Source organism: Peromyscus eremicus, chromosome 3 (assembly GCF_949786415.1).
Source record: "Peromyscus eremicus chromosome 3, PerEre_H2_v1, whole genome shotgun sequence".
Taxonomy (NCBI): Eukaryota; Metazoa; Chordata; class Mammalia; order Rodentia; family Cricetidae; genus Peromyscus; species Peromyscus eremicus.
Window position 1 is genome coordinate 6,988,418 of NC_081418.1, and position 23,890 is coordinate 7,012,307.

At 36.6% G+C, this 23,890-nt stretch overlaps 1 protein-coding gene across 3 annotated transcripts in view; it reads right to left on the minus strand.

The window, feature by feature from the left end:
* Positions 1 to 23,890, minus strand: part of Hgf (hepatocyte growth factor) — a 63,117-nt gene that overhangs the window by 20,698 nt on the left and 18,529 nt on the right. For all 3 annotated transcript variants that reach the window (XM_059257262.1, XM_059257261.1, XM_059257260.1), the window contains exons 6-9: positions 19,714 to 19,834; positions 18,241 to 18,359; positions 6,036 to 6,210; positions 2,049 to 2,176 (exon numbers count right to left, since the gene is read on the minus strand). In XM_059257262.1, the coding sequence (XP_059113245.1) occupies positions 2,049 to 2,176; positions 6,036 to 6,210; positions 18,241 to 18,359; positions 19,714 to 19,834 (543 nt within the window). The remainder of the gene's footprint in view (positions 1 to 2,048; positions 2,177 to 6,035; positions 6,211 to 18,240; positions 18,360 to 19,713; positions 19,835 to 23,890) is intronic.

A 23,890-nucleotide genomic window follows, 5' to 3' on the forward strand; every position in this document is an offset into this window, starting at 1 on the left:
TAGATAATAGGTAGTTATAAAAGATAGATGGATGATAGAGACAGATAATTAGCCAGGTGATAGGTAGATAGACAGATAGATAGATAGATAGATAGATAGATAGATAGATAGATAGATAAACAGATAGATAGATAGATAGGTCAATAGATAAACAGGTATAAAGAAAGATGATAAATGATAGACAGAGAGATAGACAGACAGACAGACAGACAGATAGATAATAGGCATAGCCTCAGATGGGCAGTAGCATATAATCATATAATGATCATTAAACATCACAGCTGAATGCTGAATTGGCTGGCAGTATTTCCTGAGTAGTACTCTGTGCTTTCTTCATAGCATATTTCTGACTGTCTAGCAGACTATTACGTGTATCAGGTAGACTATATTGTTAAATAATGTTTTTTAAGAATTAAAGAGACAAAAGATGGGAAATGTAAAAGTTGTTAGGAGAGTCTAATTCAATCTCACTTATACTAGTTGGATTATTTGAGCAAATTACTTTATTCATTAAAGCAAACTTTTGGTCTTTGATTAAATATATTCATTAGATAAGTGGTATTATCTATTTAATCACTAAATAAAGTATTCCCATATACTGTTCCCTGATTTTATTGTAGGTGGCCCTGTCTGTATGTGAAAACATCTCAATACGTGCCAGAAGCCCTCAAAGGAGCTGTGTCCATCTTCTCCGACCACAATTTCAGCAACTGTCTTAATGAAGGAGACAGGGATGCAGAAGACTCAGCTGCTAACAAATGGTCCTTAATTATTAGTTTTGACTTTATTTCCAGTTGACCTTTAAGTCCAGCAAATAGTGAAATGGGCTGAAAGAAGCCCTTCCGTCCCTCTGCCTACCAACTCTGTTTTCAGAGCTGCTGCTGAACAGTGACACAGGAGGAAATGTTAAAGGACAGAAGCATACAGGGGCAATGAGCCTAGAAATGGAGTTTCAGGTGGGCTTGTACCTTTCATCACAATGGCCATGAGTTTTAAGTTTATGTGAACTGGAACATAATCATTAAGAGGATAATTCTCAATTTATTGTATACCAACACATGTCTAGAGTACATCATTGTTCACCACCGACCAACTATTTCACAGAATGAACTTCAGTCTATCTACTACTGCTTCCTGAATCAGCTGTCTTAAAGTACCTACATTTCCAAGTCAATGATGTCTTCCTTAACCCCTGCAGTAAAAGTCATCTTCACTAAGACCCAGGTCCCATTCACTTTCCTCTGTAGGATCTGTTGAAGCACTGCTTCATTGGCCGTCCTGTCTGGAACCCACCCTGAGAATTCTATTTCCATGAGGCATCCAGTGTGGTCCAGCTGATCCAATCAGATCACAAACTTCTCAGCTCCTTTCTCAGTGCTGAGAGCTCCTGCAAGGCCATTGCACTCTAACTCCAGTGTCCTTGTAACTTCATTGACTGGTCATCTTGCTCATGGGCGACAGCCGGAGTGACAGGATTAATTTCCTATTAAACTTTTAAAGTACTCTTTCCTCTCCTCTTGAACTACTTGCGTTTTCAGTTTCCTAGGATGTTCTTTTCATGTGTGAGTGGAGGGTGTATCTCTCTGTCCTCCAGACTCTCCTTAAACCCCCCTATACTTAACACAGAAGATCCACCCTAACCTTGGAAACATAAAAGATCAACAGGTCTCACTGCTCACTTGCAGCTCTTTTCTCTCTGGTGTCTAGCCTCATTTACATAATAACCCACTAGTACTTTCACTTTACATGTTTCCTACCTACTAGAAAATAGTTCTCTGGAGCCAGATATTTAGTTTTATGTACTGGTACTGGTTTTATATAGCCAGTAACTAGAACCACACCCTCCCTTAAATAATGGCTAACTAAATAAATGAGTAAACAACATTGAAGGAATTAATAAGGAAATGGATATATAAAATATACCATGCTGGCTCAGTGATCTTCCTTGTGAGCCTCAAGAACAGTTCAACAAGAAACAGAATGTGTCCCTGTTCTAGGCATTTCCCCTGGATTTAATCACACCCCTACTACAAAATGTCAGCTATTACCTTGTCCACTTGACACGTCACACTTGGGAATTTGCGAGCAGTAGCCAACTCGGATGTTTGGATCAGTGGTAAAACACCATGGTGATTCAGCCCCATCTGGATTGCGGCAATAATTTTCTCTAAGGTCCCTATTGAGAGGAAGCATGTTAAGGTAAACCGCCTAGCGAAGTTATCACCACTACATTCTTAGTGTCCCAGATGTCTGCATGGTTTGGATTAGAGCAGTGATAATAACTGAGAACTCTGTACACAGCACACATACTCACCAGGGTTGTAAAATAAACACTGTCCTCAGAGTTCTCCAGGCATGCTGCTGCCTGAGGGACTCAGTTCTCCTCACTGAGTAGCAACATTTGACTCCCACTATATAGATTTAATATAGATAGATAGATAGATAGATAGATAGATAGATAGATAGATAGATAGATTATATATATATATATATATATATATATATATAAACAATGGGGAAACTCATAATTCTCTTTGTAGAAGAAAACTTACTAATAGCTACTTCTTTTATTTAAAATGGAATTTGAAACAATCCAAACATACAATAAAAACAAAAGGTCTCTTTCTTCCTTGATTTATATATTTATTTGATACATGTCTTTGGTGCACAGATTTCCTCTAATCAAAAAGTTTTTCTCAGTTTAGAGAGGTTATTTATAAACATTGCTAAACAATTAAGACTCAATTACAATACACATGCCTAAGAGTGGAGAAAGTTGTCAATGCAGGTCATGTATATCATTCATCAGTGTTTTAATTAGAAATGTAGAGTTCCCTAGTCTAAGATGTCTATTAAAGTTCTTCATATTTAAGACCGTTTTACTGTTTTTATCCGTACTTATCTGTTGACTGTAGTGGTGGTGGGGTTTGCATTACTCTACAAGCATTCTACCACTAAGCTCTGTCATCAGCCCTGTCTTTACTTCTTACGATAAGGTTCATATTAAACAAAAGGTGAAAAAATGTGTGCATATTCTTCTGGAAGGAATAGTGATTATATCAGCATAATTAAGAGCTTTTCAATTTCATTAATATCCAAATGGAACACAAGAAACAAAGTTTCGAGGCATAAGCTTGCACTTAGCCAGAAAATTAACAAGTAAATCTAGCTTGTCAAACTAGATCTTGACAGAAACTCCCTTCTTATTATATATTTTAAATTTAATAAAAGTATAATTACATCATTTCTCCCTTCCCCCACCCTATTTTTTCCTTTTTATTTATTTTTCTCTCATATATTACATCCAGACCACAGTTTACCCCCACTCCTCTCCTCCTATCTCCCCTCTCCCCCAAAACCATTCCTCCTCCTTTCCCTTCAGAAAAGGGCAGCCCTCCCTGGAATATCAACCTTACACGATATAACAAGTTGCAATAAGAGTAGGCACATCCCCTGATTTAGGGCTGGATGAGGCAACCCAGTAGGTTGGAAAAAAGGTCTCAAAAGCAGACAAGAGACAGCCCCTACTCCCACTGTTAGCTACACAGCCATAACATATATGCAGAAGCCCTAGGTCAGACCCATGTAGGTTCGCGGATTGTTGGTTCAGTCTCTGTGAGCCCCTATGAGCCCTGGTTAGTTGATTCTGTGGGCTGTTTCCTTGTTGACACAAATCCAATAAAGTGTCAGAGACAACATGACCAGTGGATAGTCATAACATAGGAAGGGTTCAGCCAATATTCTAACCGTACAATGATCAAATTTGTCACTGGAAAACATGAATAAAATTTTCATTTCCTTTACAATATTATAAAATTACATTTTAAACTTTCTGTCTATATAAAGTATATATATATATATATATATACATATATATATAATATTTTGCATTGAATTCACATAAACTTACAATACTAAATACGTAACTGCTCAGTTAAATTATTATGAACTTTCAATTCAAAGCAAGATAATTCAGTGAATCTAAAACTGTGAAGATCTTCATGAGCCTAGTTTTAGAATCAACCCATAAAACTGCCAGCTTAGCCTGGAATAGACCCAAACAAATATGGAGATTTTCTCAAATTGTCTCTATGTTTTGATATATTTAGTCAAAGAGTTATTTACAATTCCTGAAGTGAATTAGTTACTAGATAATTCATGTGTACTCATCATAAACAGCATCACTCAGTTACATTATTGTATGTATGGGGCAAACTTCTGTTTAATAGAAGCAGTGACATAACCAATATTCCCATTTCCGATAGTTTGAAACGGGAAACAGAAAACCATTATCATGGGCAAAATATTGTGTCACATTCTAGTAGCATTATAACATCCCAGACTTTGGAGAGGAATTTATGCTAAGTTACTTTAGTCAATAAGTTAACTAAGAAAGGAAAATTTCAATTTCAATAAGATACAGAATTTAACTCCTGATGATTCAGTTTCAAGTAAGCAGTTTATAAACCAATTTTCTATAACAATCCTCTTCTTAGTTAAATGTTACCCTGGTATTTTTATGTGCTTAATAGCTAGCATTATTTTCAATTTATATTATGTGTGTACTTATTCTGACATTTTAAATTAAAATATAATTATATCACTTCTTTTCTTCCCTTCCCTCCCTCCATCCACTCTTGCATCCTCTCTTTGATTATTACTGTTTTATATAGGGGCAAAGATAAATGTAAGCTGCTTGGCCCATTTCTGTGGTTTGTGTGCACATGGTTTCTGAGCTGACCATTCTGTACTGGGTAAGCAGTCAGGGGTCAGGGGCCCATCCATGAGTAAGGCTAACATCCCTCTCAGTGGTCATTGACTATAGTTTCTCTGTCTATGAAGGGGCCACGTGAGACTTTCCCCTCCTGTGGTAGCATGTCTGTTGATTAACACAATTTCTTATTTGAATGTTGGCAGTAACTAAGAGGGAGCACAGTGGACTGACACCAGCCTGGCCTCCTTTGTCCCCTTCACTATCTTTCCTGGTTGTTTCGTGTGTCTCACACTGAGGTGTGAGAAACTGGTTGAGGAACAGAGGATAGAGTTCTAGGAAGGACATGAGAATGTAAACCAGAATGACAAGCATAAATTATGTCCTTATAAAATAATAAAGACAAAATCAGAACACAGACTAGTGCGTTAACTACCACGCAAATGCATGTGCACACACACACAGACACAACTTCCTTTCCAGTTGGGCCATTAGAGTTTTCCACCCTGCTCTGTCAGATTGTCTTATTAAAAGCCAATTACATAAAGCCATTATATGTTATTTATAGGTGCTATTCTAGCAAAGCCACCATGCATGGCTTGTGTGTTACAAATTTCAAAGGCAACTATTTCATGTTCCTTCTAACAAGGTGGAGAATTTAAAAATACATGGCAGTGTGGCTGCAGCTATCCAACAAGACAAATGGTGGACACGGAGCTATGGATTCATATCCATGTGTGTGCATTCATATCCATGATGCAATTAATACTTGAGGCCAGTTTCTTTGGGCTGATTTACATATTTTTGATTCCCACTATTTTCACAGATCCAGAAATAATTGAAAATGTTTACACTACTGAAAATAATTTTGATCTCAGACTTTTAAGGCTGAAAACATAGCACTTTGAAGCATTGATGGAAATCAAAGTGTGTCTCACTGTAAAAGAAAGAAAATGTAATTCTTGCCTTTGGACAAATAAGAAAATTTGAAAAGGGTATGGTCTAAAGCAAGACAGCCATCATGAAAAGTTAATTTATTAAAGAAGATTTCTTAAAGAAATACTTACAAGCAAAACTGCAATGAGGAAGAAACTGGAGATGTGTTTTATAAAACAGCTTGTTGGTCCTCTAGATCAGTACTACCTAGAAAGCTTTTTACAATTGCTTCTATGAGGCCTGAAAAGAAGAGTATCCCCCATTTTTCTCTTAAGTATACCTAGGCCACTAAAATTTGAGGGTTACTAATACAGAAGTGAGCAAAGACCAGTCTGCCCCATTTCCCTGGGATCCACTGAAGTTTGCAACATTTCCAAAATGGACTCACTTGCACTTGAAGTTCTCAGGGGTTACATCATGCTGGTGAGGGTACTGAGAATCCCAGCGCTGGCAGGGGATTCCATTCCAAATGGTGCTGCTGGTTCCCCTGTAACCTTCTCCTTGGCCTTGAATGCATTCAGTTGTTTCCACAGGGAAATCAGTGTCATTCACAGCACTGGGAGCTATTGGTGGACAAAAAAGAGGAGCTTAAAGGAAACCTTTCATCATCATCATCATCTTTCGACAGCACCCGTTCAATGCCCATTGCACTTGTGGTACCAGGGATTTTTTTCTTATCATTTATAAAGTTTAAATGAAAATTAAAAAGAGTCAGAAATTCATTTTCACATATCACTATCTCCATTCCAATTTTCCTTTCATTTCAACCCTAAATTAAATTTTTCATGAAGAGTTTTGTAAAGATATTTACTTCCATGTATCCCTATAATGTACATGTTGAAATCAGTTCTTTCTGAAATGACTGCACAGTCATTCCTAAAGTCAAGATCTTCAGTATATACAAACTCAAAAATTTCATCATCACCAAATTTCTTTTATATGGCAAATGTTTTGTACGTTAATACATTATTGTCTTTTCAACTGAATTTTGGGAATTTAAAAAATACAGTTGTTCCTATTTTCCTTTTCCAACTATCACACACCATCAAATATACATAATGTTCCTTTAATATGTAAAAATAATCATGAAATTAATTTTGTCATAAACCAGAGTCAGTCTTTTCATGTTGAATGTACTCTCAACCAAGTATAACTGAGGACATTTTAGGAGATGAGTCTGAGGACGTACACAAGAATCTGGGTACTCAAATGGCTGAGGGGGAAGACTGAGATTTGACACCAGCCTGGACCATGCTAACAGCCTCCCTCAGAACAAACTCCAAAGTAAAATGCATAAAGCTTCACTTCGTTTGATTAAGTCAGAAACAAACTCCCCAGCTATCATTATGACAAATTATCATGCAACAATCTCTGGATAAAGGCCAAGTTTTGAACAACCTCAGATTGTTTCAGAGTTAAGTAAATTTCTCCATGGCATTACATTCTAGAACCAGATGGGTCACCTTTACAAATACAGAATGGTCCATACATGCTTTCTATATGAAGCAGTATAAGATTATTAAAAGCAGCTTTTTTCTAAGTTTATTTTTTCTAACTTTTGTACGTAGATTGATGTTTCATTAAGTTCCTTGAGCTATGTTTATGTAAATTTTGCGCTGTTCTACAAAGCTTTTTAAATACAAACAAAACAATGAAAATGAAGTTACACAAAAGACCACTTCTACTTGACCAAATCTAGATTGGTGGAGGTGGGCTTCAGAGCACACCTGTGGCCTTGATTACTTTAATCGAGGTGGGAAGGCCCACACTGTATGAGTACCCCAGTTCCGTGGCTGGGATCCTGGATGGCAGAGAAGGGAGCGGAGCAGCGCTCACTGATGCTTCCTGATTCCCAACTGCAGATATGACGTGAACCAGCCCCTCAAACTGGGAGTCAGAATAAACCCTTTCTCCATTATGGTGCTTTGCCAGGGTATTCTCTCACAGTAACAGGAAAAGAAACTGAAACAACAGCTTTTCTCTAATTTCCCTGAAAACTTACTAAAATAATAACTTTGCTCTAATTCATTTAAAATATTTAATATTTCATGAATCTTCTTTGGAAAACAAAACTGTAGCTTGGAAATATTTTAATTTACAAAAAATTTAAATGAAGATTAAAATGTTTGGCGGTTGAACTCTATATTGCTATTTGAGAGCAATATATAAAATAACAGTGATATTAATGACAGATATGTAGGTAGATGATATATAGATGAATAGATAAATGATAGATAATAGTTTCATAAGTAATAAAAATTATTGTTCTATTAAATGACTTAGATAGAAGTTTATACTGAAGACCAAAAACCTAATTTTAAAATTAATTAAGTCTTTTAATATTATTTGAAATAAGATGGATTTTATAGTCCTTGATAACTATATTTTATCAAAGTTAACGCGTTTAAGTCAGATAGTTTAGGATCAAGTGATTGGAGGAGAATATATTTATGTGGGATGTCTTTGAATGATAACAACTCTAAGATAAGCAGCCCTGTACTGATACATTTCACACCTTACTATAATACTATGATATGACAAAGGACAAAAACATGTCTTGAGGAGTCCATATGTTCCTCCTTTGCTATGGTTTGATTATGGCCATTTCCTCTGGATTGTTGATAAAATCTGGTTGCTATTGATTGTGTTGGTGTTAGGAGCTGGGGACTTTAAGAGTGATCAAGTCGAGCCAGGCAGTGGTGGTGCACGCCTTTAATCCCAGCACTCAGGAGGCAGAGGCAGGCAGATCTTTGTGAGTTCGAGGCCAACCTGGTCTACAGAAGGAGTTCCAGAACAGGCAAGACTACACAGAGAAACTCTGTCTCAGGGAAAAAACAAAACAGATGATGATGATGACTAATGATCAAGTACTTAAGAGACAGTCACACTTTTTTAAAAGACTGGGTTCATTCTATTGAAGGTGGATCAACCAAGCAAAGCCTCTTTGTGTTTGTTCTTCTCATATATCTACTTGCTTTTCTGCCTTCCAAGATGTGCAATGCAATATCAATGCCTCACCACATGCTGTGATTTAGCCTTGAACTTGCAGCCACCAGAATCCTAAGCTGAGTGATCCTCTCTGTTATAGAAACATAAGAGAGACTAAGATGCTTGGCTCTTTGAGCACAAGTTCTTACACACCAAACTAATGAAAGCAATAAGAACTTGAATCCTGAAAATAGAATGGAGTTCACAGCTGGAGGTGCCAGTAAAAAAAACAAAAACAAAAACAAAAACAAAAACAAAACAAAAAAAGAAAAAAAAACATACTTCTTTTAGTCTTTAGTCTTTTCGGAGTTATTTCACCTGTCTTAATCACTTTATTTCTTTTTTCTTTACTGATCTCCTTATTTGTGTTTTCTTTTCTGTTTACTGGCAGTCTGTTCTTCCCCAGCACTGTCCTTGGCATACTGCTCCTGTGCTCCTGTGAACCACAGCTCGGTCTCCCTGGACCTCAGTCAGGGCCACATTGAATAGATATGGGCAATAATTTCCCTGAGAAATTGGTTCAGACTTCATTCTAAAGAAATGAACATGCTGTGACCTGACAGATACTAACCAAAAATGGAAAAATGAAAAGATAAAACAGTCAGACATAACTGGGAATTTGGTCATTACCTAATGGAATGTTTTTATATATAAACAGGTTCTGAAGATTGCCTTGTCTACTGTGTGAAGCTTCTTTTACATAGAAAAAAACGATGCCAGAGGGATATCTGGAAAGCAGGGCATTCTGCCTCAACTCACTGCTGTTCATTTTTCAGTATGACCTTAAATATTGAATGAAACCTATGAGAGTTAATATCTGAAAGGCTATATAGAGTATTAAATTCAAAGACAAGTTGACGTGTGTTTAGTGAGAAGAAGATTACTAAGATAAGTAAAGATGACTGTAACTTATTAGGAAATCAATATCTGACAGAAACAATGAGTGGTTGTGAGCAGTAACAGAATTATCAGAAAAACTTGAGAAGTAAAAAACTTAAAATACCAATAGAAGATAAATAATTTCAATGAGTGGGCTCATTTTTTAATTTCTGGAAAACCTTCAATGTATAAATGCTAACTCTAAAAAAATCAAAGAGAAAAATAACCTGAAGTTGGATGGGTAAGAAAGTGAGAAGATCAGGGAGGAGTTTGGAGAGGGGAAGAATATGTTAAAACCGTATTGCAAGAAAATTAATTAAAACAAAGAAAATCAATTGTATGACATTAGGAAAATACCTCACTGTTTTACCCACTGTAATGTCAGGGTCAAGTTGAGAAGCCTGTATTACCAGAATTAACTTTATCTCTGCTGAAGAAGTTTTGAACCTGAGTTAATTAAATAACATTCCACTTTTAAATGTAATTATAAGATATTTATCATTTTAAACCACTAAATTGACTATTCATCTTAACTTTCATTCACATTTCTAAATACTGCATCATTTTATATCATTGTTATCATCATTATTATTGTCATAATTATTATTTGAGTTTTTGGTTTTTTTACATAGAGATGGCTTCCATTTCAGCCTCCCAAATGGGATTACAGACATCAACCACCATGCTTACCACTTCAGGGGGATATTTTACAGATTTTGATGGAAAGTAATTTTAAAAGTCAGTATTCACTAAAAGAAAACGCACATGCACGCACGCACGCATGCAAGAGAATGTGCGCGTGCGCGCACGGGCACGCACACGCACACGCACACACACACACACACACACACACACACACACACAATAGTACGGTAACCTAAAACCAAAGTTATGAGGGTTCAGTCACTAAAACACCTTCTTTCAAACTGGAGCACTTGAGTTCAGATCTGCAGCATCCACAGAAAGATGGATCTGCCTGCAGGTACTGTAAACCAGGACGGTTTGCTGGATCAGTGGGGACAGGCAGATCCCTGGAGGTGATTGCTTAGATAGCCCAGCCAAATCAATGAGTTACAAGTTTAGAGACCCTGTCCCAAAAACTGAAAATGGAGAATAATGGAGAAAGAACCATGATGTCAGACTCCACAACACATGCACAGACACAAATGTGTTTGCACACACACATACACATATATACACATTCACACATACATATGCCACAAACACACAAAATAGGGGGGTGGGATTGCACAAAAATATTCTAATTTAGAGGCAGAAAACAAAATCTTTTTAATACCCAAAATTATAAAATGCTCAGACACGATATATGAAAAATTAATATGTCAAATAAATGTTATGTTTCATTAAGCTTCATAAAGATGAAAATATGTAAGTAATGATCATAATTTTACCTATTAATGAGCATCTATAACTGTATAGAATCTGAAATATCTTAGTTTTTATTTTTCCTTGTTTTAATTTATTAGAAATGAATCTTAATTTTAACCACAAATTATAATACTAAATTCACGGTTAGTACTTCTATATTTATTTCACTTCACATTCAGCTCCTAGAAGTGACCTTATCAAGAACTACATAGTTCTACAGTGCATACAATAAGTACTTTGGATGAATGAAGATATATTAGTACAACTACTTAAAGTAATTTTCATCAATAAGACTTATTATGAGACTATTTGAAGCTGTGCAATAAATATTATCTGATGAATGATATTATCCATGATAAATGATTTGTCCACAGACCACTTAACTGTGATATAAATGAAATAACTTATTTCTGAACTATAGTAAACTAGGCTCCTCTGCTGCCTTACCGTAGAAACACCGAAGCCTGCAGCAAGAGAGAAGCAAATGCTTCATGATAATTGATTTGGAAAGGACTGTCAAATAGAGGAGAAGGCATTCCTCTGTACTTCATCTTTCAACATGGGACTCAGATTGAGGAAGGTTTGAGGCATCTCTAGTGGCCATACTTAGAGTAAAAGAAGAACAGCATCACAGCCAAATATCTGCTGGAGCTGATCAACTTGAGATAAAAGAACATACTTTTAAAATACATCATCACCACACACACAAATATTTTTGCAAGTTCACGCTGAACATACCAGGAACTCTTTTGAGAATTCCTCAAATTAAAATATTTTGCCAGGAGTGTCAGTGGTGGCCAGGCTTTGGACACAGATGCGAAGATATTTAAGTGCTCCTCCATGGCCTGGCAGTGGAGGAATGCTTGTCCTTGATGACTGACACCAAGTTTTCTGTTTGGAAATACTTTAAGGAACACAATATTTGCTATTGAAATTTCCACTGCCTTACAAAACCATCAAATACAGTGGAAGCTTCTTGGAACATTTGTTTCACTTTGCTGGTTTGAATTCAGTGTGATCTGGTTGCCAGAACATTTGAAGGCAGTTTGCAAGTTTAAATAGATATTTTTAGATAAAGGGGATTGATTTATCTAATTCTTAGGGTAAACATCTTTTCCCAAACAGGCATAAGTAGAAACAGATCACTAATAACAAATTAATCCAGGCATGGTAGCATACACCTGTAATCCAGCATTTGGCGGGCTAAAGAGGGTGGTTCATGAGATCAAGACCAGCTTGGACTATATAAAAACACCCTATCTTAGATAAATAAGTAAGTAAGCAAATAAATTTAATTAATGTTCTCTGTGAAGATCTTGTCAGTTCTTTGCAGAGAAACTGCATGTTTTAAATGGATGTCTATGAATGGAGCTAGAGTGTAAGAGTCTCAATGAGCCCCACCCAGGGCTTTCTAAGCTTTATACAGACAGGTAAACCCTTACATTCACAATATTTCACCAAGTTATAATCCTTGCCAAAAATAATTCAGATTTCCCAAGAAAAGTAAGGAGCCTGACACCTTCTACTCTCCCGTGTGTGTGTGTGTGTGTGTGTGTGTGTGTGTGTGTGTGTGTGTACATATGCAGAGACCAGAAGAGGACAGCAAGTATTCCAAAGAAAGAGAGAGGTTCCCTACTCTCACATGAATGCTAGGGATACAGACTCAGGTCCTCATACTTATAATTACCCTTACCCACTGACCCTGATGTATCTCCCTAGCCCCATATTCCCATTTTTTTCAATAGTTAATAAAAAATTGCTTAACACACCAGTGAACGAACACCTGATTTTCCCCTGGAGTTTATTCCCCCTCAAAGCATCATAAACATAGCTACTGAAGGGCAATGAAACACAGAATTCACCTCATGCTGGTCCCCAAAGACTTGAGTACAGTATACAAAGGCACTCTTCTGTCAATAGGACTTGTGCTCCTTGGAACACAGAGGGCAGGACCAGGCCCACTGTAAATTTAAAGAGCTTCTTGCTTTAAAGTTGACATGGGAAAGTAGTAAAGACCTCCAAAGCACAAACCTCAAATTGCTTGCACGTTTGCTCTCCAAGTGAAGTCAGTATTCATACTGAAACATTTCTCTGGACTTTCTCCAAGACTTTTCTGGTACAAAATACACAGGAGACAAGGCATTCATGAAAGGTCTTCAAGTCTACAGTATTATTTCTTAGAAGATGACTTAGAAAAGCCATCCAAGTGAAAGACTTTTCCCTTGAGAAGGGTATTGATAGCATGATTTTTTTTTCCTGACTGAGAATATAATACAATTTTATTTCTCTGAGTCTCTACTCTGGCCTTGGACTTCCCAATAAAACTCAGTGAAACAGTCAGACATTTTTAAGAAGGGAGACAATTTGTCATAAATATTTTCCCAGCATCTGAGTGCACTGAAGTTTTAAAGATAATGATACCATCTTTTAAAGAGGCTAATATTGAGTTTTACTACAAGGAAGACTTTTTGTATTTGTTACCAATGGCTATTTTGTAATAACAAAATGCTGAGGACATGGGAGTTTAAGCGATGGTAACTTACTTTCATAGTCGAGAGACTGGGAAGTATAAGAACAAGGTTCTGGCCCACAGGCCCCTAATGAGGGCTTGTTTGGCTGGTAGATGGCTGGCCTCTTGCCTTCTCCTCGAATGATGGAGGAACAGAGGGAGAGAACTGCCTTCCTTTTGTTATAAGACCACCATTGCTACTAGCTTTTGGCTCTTTCTTAGAACTCTACTTAATGTTAAATCCCTTCTAAAATACTTATGCCAAAATATAATCCTATGGGGATTTAAGGCTACAGTATTTAAATTTAGGGAATGTACAATTCAGTCCATTTTCATGCCACAAACAGATGCTTGAGCTATGTAAGACCTGAGCAGCACATACTTCTAAATTGTCTCTGGTCAAATACAAATCATCTACAAATTAAAAAATAAATAAATAAAAAGGAAAAGAAGAAAGAAGATAACAGAAGTGAGATAAGACAAGACCAAAAGAAAAGCTGTGTGTGAGCTGAGGCAGTGGGAGAGAACTGTGGAACAACACATTAGGCCTTGTTTATGTGGAAACAAGATTCAGAGAAAAAAATACCAAGAAACATAAAAGACAATGAAAAATTCCAAGTCTCTTTGTTCATCAACAACTCTCTATTAAACTCCTGCAGTAGTCAAATACTCTGCTTAATTAGAGTCTACAGATTTGGGTAGAGAGACTAAAAATAAAAATTAAAAAGATACCTGAAGATTCAGACTAATTAAGATATGAAAGGAGATGTTTATATTTTGTGAATATATAACAAAGGATAGGAGAAGGTATTTAACTGGGCATTGTGGCACATATGTTTAATCCTAGTACTCAGGAGGCAGAGACAGGCAAATCTCAGTGAATTGGCCAGTTGGGTCTACACAGAGATTATCAAGCCAACCAGGGCCACATAGTAAAACCATGATTCATAAACAAGTCACTGGTTTTGTAGTGTGAAAAAGAAAATGGAAAGGGAAACAGTAAATAGAGTAATAAGTCCATTCAGTAAATCATTCATCCAAGTACTGATGGTGAAAAATAATACTTCTTGGCATAAAGGGAACACTGATGAAACAAAATGGCCAATTAAGACATTCACAGGACACTATACAAACAGCTCTAGGTGGAGTACCACACAGGAACTACGGGGGAGAGTTACAGTGCTGGAATTACTGTAGGATTTTAGATTCTGAACTAGATAAAAGATCGTTGCAAATGAGAACTTCAGTCACAGAACAGACCCTTCTGCAAGATTAATGAAGAAATTCAGAGAGAAAGATCTGACAGAAGTCACCAGGTAGATAAGTTACTGGTGATAAGAAATTGAGATCAATTGGAGCAGGCAACAGGTTTTTCTAATCCATGCACTCCAAGGAACCAAAGCAATGGGCAGTGACCTAACTCAACAGAAAAGTGCTTTCAGGGCTACTTGACATTCCTGAGAACACCAGATGCCTGCAGAATCAAGACTATCTTCACAATAGTACTATAAAGTCATTTGTGATCAAAACACTGAAGCATGCCTGGCTGCCTTCTACTTAGATGACACTAAAAAATTTGAGAAAGAAAGAAAGAAAGAAAGAAAGAAAGAAAGAAAGAAAGAAAGAAAGAAAGAAAGAAAGAAAGAAAGAAAGTCAAGAGAGAACAAAAGACTAAAATGTCACAAATTTATTTCTTTATTTCTGAAAATTAAAGATTTTCTTATTAAAACTACATGTATTACTAGCCAATGTTTTCACCATTACTAATGAATTGACATGCTTTTAATTTATAATATAGCAAGCATTGGCTCACATAACCCACAGAGATATGTTGAGGATCCCAATGGCAGAGTAGAAAGCACTTTCAGTCCAAGAAATTTGTAAACTGACTTAAACATCAGTGAAGCTTTCTAAGGGACATTAGTCACAAGTGAGGTTCACGAGCACCAGAAAACTAATGTAGCTGATACAATTAATCGCAACCAACATTATTTCGGACTAATATGCAAAACAAACATGCAAAATATGAACTTGTCCCAGAGAAAAGCATAAATAAGAAAGCCAGTAATCCATTCAGGCACCACACAGGATTGACAATGTTGTTATTTGTTTGTAGCATCCTAAAGTGTCATATGCTTTGGACTGTCAAATGTTATACAGCTGAAATGTTTGTGGGTTTCTGATATTTGTGGAGCTATCCCTTTGTGGGGAAGGACAAAAGGCTTTCTGCAGAGCACTCTGGCACACATTTGCAGACAGTGAGCAACATCCATCCTCCACTTCCAGGGACACGCTGACCATAGGACAAAAGCTTAGAAAGAGTGACAGGCACTAACTTGGCGCTCATTCATCAGAAAAATAAATAATAACATTCAAATTATGGCTCTGAAACTCATGAATTTCGCTATCAAGACAGTGTTACCAAGCTATGCTTTTGGCAGTTCATGCTAAAGCTCTGAAATATCAATGTAATCACTTTGTCCAGCTCAGTCAAATTTATCCTTTGCAACTAATGAAGTGTGTGACACATAGCAGTTGCTCAGCAAATCCATGCTTCACAGAAAGTGACAAAGAGCCTTGTTTATGTCCCTGTCTGCTGGTTGACACTGCCTCAGAGCCAAGGCTTTTCTGTCACTACTCACAAATGACACTCCCCAACAACATACAGAAGAGTGGATTTACAAGGACCCCATCTGACACAGGCGCTTCCCATCCTTGGATTAATACCTCTCACATAATCGCGTATACAACACCCTGGGAAACTCGCTCTTTCTTCACCCCACGTCAACTCCTCCCAATGTGACATACAGAGTTTACACTCACCCTCTTGAACGCTGTTCACATACTTCCCCACTTTGTCTACTCACTGCCTGCCCCTCTGGTTCATACTCTGCTTCTTTATAGCCTGTATTTCATGTACTTTGGTGGGAGTGTCTTTTATTTCTCATCTCATTATACTGCTCTGAAATAAGTTCATATATTGAAATGAGTTATCAAATTTCCTATGATTGTAGGACATACACACAAGCATAAGCACATATGTGTACATACATATATGTCTATATGACAGTTAGAGATAAACAATTATTAATAATCTATGTTGACAAATGTCATAAAAGTGTTTAATATATTTTCAAATATCTTTTTTTCTGTGTTTCTAGTGTTTTTAAAACTCAAGGCAATGTATTAAAGTCAAATTAGGGTTGTACTAGATATGTGCCTTAGTTCCAAAAAGCAGAAAAGGATAATAATGAAAGTATCATTCTTTATTTCTTTTCCCAATCTCTTTTTAAAACATCCTAATGATTTGTTTTAGAACCAGACAAGAATATCATTTAGGTTTCCCAGTATACATGTGCCAATCAAAAGGTGAATGTGTATGTGAGTGTATATATAAATGTGTGTTCATGTGGTATGAGTGTGCATTCATGGACTGCTTCGCAGTGCATTCAGTGTGTGTGTCTAATAGCTCTTATTCCAGGAGAGGGTTTTAATAATGCCTAGAACACAAACAATAAGAGAGAAACAATTGGGGTATTGTATCTAACTGATCTAAAAAGATGGAAAGATGAGTATGATTAAATAAGTCAGTGGGTGGAACTAATCCAGTCTTAAAAGAGCAACACTGTCACAGGAGTCATCTTAGATTTTAAAGGACAAAACAAATGATTCAATGTCCCTGGAACACTGTGTTTCGGCAGACAGGTTCCAGAGTCTGTGATCACTTCACACATGCTGTGTGCCGTCTCTAGGTCTTGCCTAAATACTTTCTTTTATTAGTGGGTCTACAAAATAGACTGACAGTTCAACACCCTGAATAATGTTGTGGGGAGTATTCAGAAGATATTCCTCATCAGCCTGCCTCAGGGAAACATCAAATATCTACCGTGGTCTCATAATTTCATGTAATGCTGGGTGTGGACATATCACATTATTTGATCATTTCTTTATATATCTCTGTACCAATACATAACTTCAAACTATCAAGCAATTTGCAACATTATTATATCTTCATAAATACATGCAATTCTATTGATTGTAAAGCATTTTATATTCCAGCTGCAAAAATAAGAACTTTAATCATGTAAAAGCATATTTCTATCTAATTACTATTACATAGTATAATTTCAAAGAGGAGAAAAAAACCTGGATTAGGTATAAAAGAGAGGACCATGTGCATAAATTTAAAGGGATATCACAAGTAAGAGGATACAAGATTTAGCTTCTCTCCTGAGCATTTAGCTAAGGGCCAGCATCTAGAAACAGAATTTAGGAACAAAGCAAATTGAAACAAAATGTAGGCCATTTGTTCCAGGCTAGCTAGAGGGAAGACATCACTCTCTAGAGATTGCAAACACCTGTGAGAAGCTTCAATGAGGCATAGTCTTCCCCATTGAGGGTCTACCTTTATCTAAAAGAGATTTGCTATCAGATGATGCTCAAGCTACAACTCAGAAAGAAAAGGTAGTGAAAGGACCCAGGAGAAGGTTGCTGACATAAAAACTTCGTAATGATGTACATATTCCCTGTTAATTTTCTTACTCTTTGAACTTTAAAAAAAAAATTGGTAGCATTAAACTGCAACTATTTACTGTCATATGTATAAACATGTTTATATGTGTATATTAATGGATGAATCACATTCAAAACCATTGTTATATGGAAATTGAAAAGATTGTGTGCTATGATACAACACAGCCTTAAAATACTAAAACTCATGCATACCAAGATACCAAGTATAATAGTTGTTAACCTATCTTCCTAATAATTGTTGCTTAGATCCAGTCTGTTAGAAGGAAAGGAAGCAATAAATTCGATCTTAACTTACCGCACATTTTAATTGCACAATACTCCCAAGGGGTGTCAGGGTCAAGGGTATAGCACCATGGCCTCGGCTTGCCATCAGGATTGCGGCAATAATTATCATCAAAGCCCTTGTCGGGATATCTGCAAACCACACCAAGGAAAGTGTCACGTAAATCTGCCTGAAAACACCACACAGTCCTCAGTTCCCAGAATAGCTTTCCACTCAGCTTGGATGCTAGAACGTGGAAAAGAATGGGTTTCCCACCTTTTCCTTTATAGGGCCTGCCAGTTCCCAACTGCCCAATTCCACTTATACATTTCATTAGGGATGCAGTATCTCCCTCTTTGTTACTAAGGCAGGTCCGTTTTGGACCTGTCTACCAGTTAGGATCTCCAACTGCATCGCTTTTTCACAGAGTCCAATTAAAGACAGATTCCACCAACATGACCTTGTGTAGAATGCTCATTAAGGGAGCACGTTCTTTTCTAGGGCAGGCTTAAACTTCAAACTGAAGTCCGTTTTCAAGAGCTCTGCTACTAATGACAGCTCAATTTTGGAAATGGAGCCTTGGTAGGTCATGCCCTCACCTCCACCAGCGCAAGAGACAAACTCCATCACACCACTTTCCCCACATCCACCTCCCTTTAAATTAGCAGCACCCTGAACTGGTGATTTGAATTTAATTGCTACCATATCCTTTCTGGTCTTACTTAAAAGACATGACACACATTTACAAAACAGAGTTTTTATTTTGTTTACAGGAACAAAAAGAAGAAATAAACAAAAACATAGAGAATTTTTTTAAAAAAGCAATTTACACCAATTTCTAAAGGAAGGTGGGGATAGAATAGTCTAATTATTTGAATTTTAATTCTTTATTATAAAATTAATTCCATGTTATTCTTTTTCTCAACTCAAATTTTTCACATGAAATTTTGGCAATTTTAAAATACATGAGGATAAAACAGGCAGAGAATTGTTTTATGCTGTCTTTCTTTTCACTTTATACATGAACTATGTTAAGGTGTGAGACATGTGGCCTAAGCATCTGAAGATACCGTAAGGAATTTGTTTGTACTTAGCATTACACTATCTGCCAAAAGGCTGGGTCTATCAAAGTAGCCGTTACCTTATTAGCCACATTGTACTGTTTGTTTTGTTTTCGTCTGTTTGTTTATTGCTATGGGAAACAAGAGAAGGTTCCACTCTGACCTCGCTGGCAGTTTTGCTCAACCATCTTCCTTACTTTAGCAGCTCAACTGAAAGTGTAGGTACTGGTTTCAAATGTCTTATCATAAATCCTACCACCCCAAGATTATGTTCTGCAAACCTAAACAGCTGTGGCAGAAGCCAGAATATTAAGGCTAATTCCACATTATCTGCCTGTGTGCCGTAAGGAAAGCACAGAGGGAGATTTTCCATGGTGGTTTGTTGCAGAATGAACAACAGCTTGTAAAGAGAAATCTATGGGAGCGAGATCCGGTGAGATTTTACCTTTCAGGCAGGAATTTGTGCCGGTGTGGTGTCTGACGATCCCAGCGCTGACAGGTCTTGCCTGACTCTGTGTGATCCATGGGACCCCGGTAGCTCTCACCATTGCAGGTCATGCATTCAACTAAGAAAATTAAAGGATGCTATGTTAACTGTTTCCAGCAGTAAAACCGATACCATTGTTCTGTTTAGAACAGCAAACTAATCAGTTACTATTAAACAGCCATACACACCCTCCTAATTTTAAACTGGGATCTTAAACCCATAAATAGCAGTATAAAATGATACCTATGGAATATATCATGTAATTTCAATATTTTTAAGTTAATGCCATTCAGATTTAGCATAAGGACGGAATATTGCCTAGTTTTCAATAATTATTCAAAAATACATCAAAATTGGAACTATAAGATGGGCCCTTGCAGACTGTTCCCCTGTGAACTACTATGCAGGATCTTATTTGTATCACTGACACACTAGCAGCTCTCTTTACACTTGCCGTCTAAACACACACATTATGATCTTGTGACTTCCACTGAGTATATATTATATTCATACAGTCCATTAAGAATTGACATACTTAAGAGACCAATCGAACATTTGGTCTGATACAACTTAAAAAACAAGCTTTTACATATAAATATATGCATATACATACATATATATATACATACATATATATATATATATATATATATACACAGTTACAAGTCCATTCTGTTAGTAACTGTTCATGCTGAGTAGGTGGGCAAGCTAACATTCTTACCTACCTTAGGACAGAAGATGACCTGCTACTGAACTCCGTGCACCCACTCTTTAACAAATGTATAAGCTGATCTAATTATGCAGGATCCTACTGATGATTCTGTGGGTTAATTAATTGTTCACCTCTGGCTGGTCTCAAGTCACACAGAAAACTGAGTCACATCAACTAGCTGCAAATGAGATCTCTTGAACAGAAGGTTGATTTGTAGCATAGCAAGCATCCTGTGGAATAAATCACTGCTTGGCTCTCCTACGAATCCGGCCAACTTCCCCAAACACATCATTTGTATCTGCTGAGCACTGATCATCTAACTTTAGCTGAAGTGAGGAAAGATATTAGTGTTAAAATTAATTTATCTGCTGGACTCTTGCCTAATAAATATTGGGAGCGTTTTGGTATGTGGCATCAGAATGGTCTCTTCATTTGAAATGTTTACTTTAATAACGTAACAGGACATTAACTGTTAGCTGTCTGGAATATAGGATCCATGTATTTGAGTGGACCGTCTACTTTCTTTTCGTATAGGATAACCATGAGTTAAGACAAAGGACCAGTTCAGTTCCTTTCATGAGATATGGATATTGCCCAAGATACAGTCAAGAGGCACCTGAACTGTAAAGGAGGGTGGGGTGAGAGCTCATGACTACAGGTGTTCAGTTTAATCATCGCGGTCTCCACACTGAAATGCTCCCCATGGGTTATGCCTCATCACAGGACAGCTTTCCATTTGAATGGAACAAATTCATTTAGTTCTCCCCATTTTTTTGAAGGATGTTAAGCTTTGAGATTTTCAATGAAAATGGTGCTACATTTGTTATTGTTTCTGACTCCTTTGTATCCAGTAAAAAGTAGATTATCTATTTCCATTGTAATGTACTACTCATGACTGTTTTTGCAGTTTGTAATATATCTGCCAATAAAATTGAATGTAATTATTTTTTGGGAAGCATTACCTTGAGAATTATTATAAAATATTTTCAGATTCAGATTTTAAGAGCATTAGGAACAAAGTTGCTATGAAGATGAAATTAATGACTGCACACATAACATGACTACTTTCCAGAACAAATGTGGCAGATTAGCATGCCTCCACATTTAATGAGCCTAACGATCACCTTCAGCTCTCCTTAACTGTCAAATCCTTGTTGAGCAGGTTTGGACCGGGTATCAGTAATAAGGTCTCAGAAGACCCTGGTGCTGCTGGCAACAGGACTTCACTGTGTGATATAGTCTAAACTTCACGTGTTTGGGAGAATCGTTTTAGGAGATGAGATTTTCCTGGACTTTAAAGTCTAGATAAAATCAACAAAATATACAGGAACAAATATGCAATAAATGGTGGTAATACATGACAAAAAATAAATTAGGTATAAGTTTGAAAAAATTGTGAAGTTTTAGGAGGCAAAGCCATTGTTGATGTAAGAAATGAACAGGCCTCTGAGAGACCCAAACAGTCTCCCTTTTAAAAACTACAAAACAAAATTTGATCATAGTATTTTATTAATTTCAAATATACAAAGCTACTTGATAATTACTAACTCGTTTATAATGAAATAATCTTTGCAACTTACCGCTCAATAAATTAAACCTAAGACAAAGAGAGCCAACTCAATTAAATTGTTTAAACTCAGTGGATTTTGAGAGTTCTTCACATTTCTATTCAAATCATATGTATGTTAGTTTTTTTTATGTTTTGTAATATCCTTAGTAGTAGTTCTATTGCTCATGGGTGTATTGACAATGTTGCTTATTTTGAATTCTCTTCATTGAAATACATATAAAACTTGGCTCATTTTAGCTTGAATTTAAAATCTCACTGTTCAACTCATGTGGCCTGGAACACGTTTAGCCTGTAGGGCAGGTGTCCATTCTCTTCTAAAGGCTTATTCTGTGTCGGACCTCCAGAAAGAGCTTCTCTGCAACCTTTAGTGATACAGTGACCAGCAGCACCACGTGTCTTCCACACTAGTGAACGGTGGTCTCTTCCAATAGATGCTTCATGACCTCACACTATTAAAGAGTATTAAGGAATTATATGTTCCAAAGGATAGCTAAAAACAAGAGTGTTTTAAAGTACTTCTTTTCTAGCACTTTTATTTTATGTCACCTCTGAGAATAAATGTCAAAGTATTTTACAAATAGACAGGGATTAAAAACCATACCCCAATAAGAACTGGGAAGGTAATGCAAGAGTCAGGTTGTGTAAAGTTTGAACACATTACCTGCCCTCAAAAAGACTTTCTCACACCCAACAAAAACAATAAACATATTTGCCAATGATTCTCAATCTCAGAAAATTATGATTGTGGAGATTCCTCTAAAAGTGGACGTTGATTTTCTTCCATGTGTAATTTAGAGACAAATATGAATTACAGACTTATTCATACAAAACAGACTTATTCATAATGTTATCACAGATAAGTTTATTATTTTTAAAAGAAAAGAAAACAATGAAGATGTTGGAGGGAACAGAATATGACATGGACTGAAAAGTAGGAATTTACAGAGACAAACTGTCTAGCACATGAAGTCAAGGGCTGCAACTTAATTAATGACAAACATATTAACCTTCTCCATGACAATTGGCTAACAATGCCTTTACTTGTTTGGTAATAAATAGCAACATAATATAAAATGGAGGATATAGAAAATACTGGGTTAATAAACAGGTATGATATCCTACTATAAAAATGGACAGCATTCCAGAAGTATCTTCCCTTCCCCAAGTACTTCAAAATCCTAATAAATCTGAAAATTATTTAATCTGTGTTTCATCTGGATTTGTGAAATCATAGGAGCTTTGACAAAACTGAAAAACTCAATTTATTCTGTAGCCAAATAACTGAGAAAAATGAACCTACATACAATGCTGAAAAGGTCACTCCATCACCTTGCTGGTCATTTAGCTTTCCAATGCAAAAGAGAATATAGAGCTCTTTCACACCAAGAACACAGGCCAAGAAGTGAGAACATAGCTTAGGTGCTCACCTTCAAGGCAGCCTGGGATCAAAGCTTTGATCTTTTCAGATACTATTTTGAACGGCACTGAGTTACAGTCACGCCTCACACTTGGTTGTAGTCACATAACACCAAAATCCTATGGAAATGTTCAGTTTAGGGAAACCCTGGCATATCTTCTCTTGAATCTAATCAACCTGGACTGTGCTGCTTCAGAGCAGTTTAAACCATTTCTCTTCAGAAGCAGGTGCTCGATGAACAGCACCAGAACTACAAATAAAAGACTAGTTTTATCTAGGTCAGTAGTTCTCAACCTTCCTAATGCTGCAACCCTGTAATACAGTTTCTCATATTGTAGTGACCACCAACCATAACAGTGTTTTGTTGCTACTTCATAACTGTGATTTTGTCACTGTTACGAATCATAATGTAAATATATGATATGCAGGATATCTG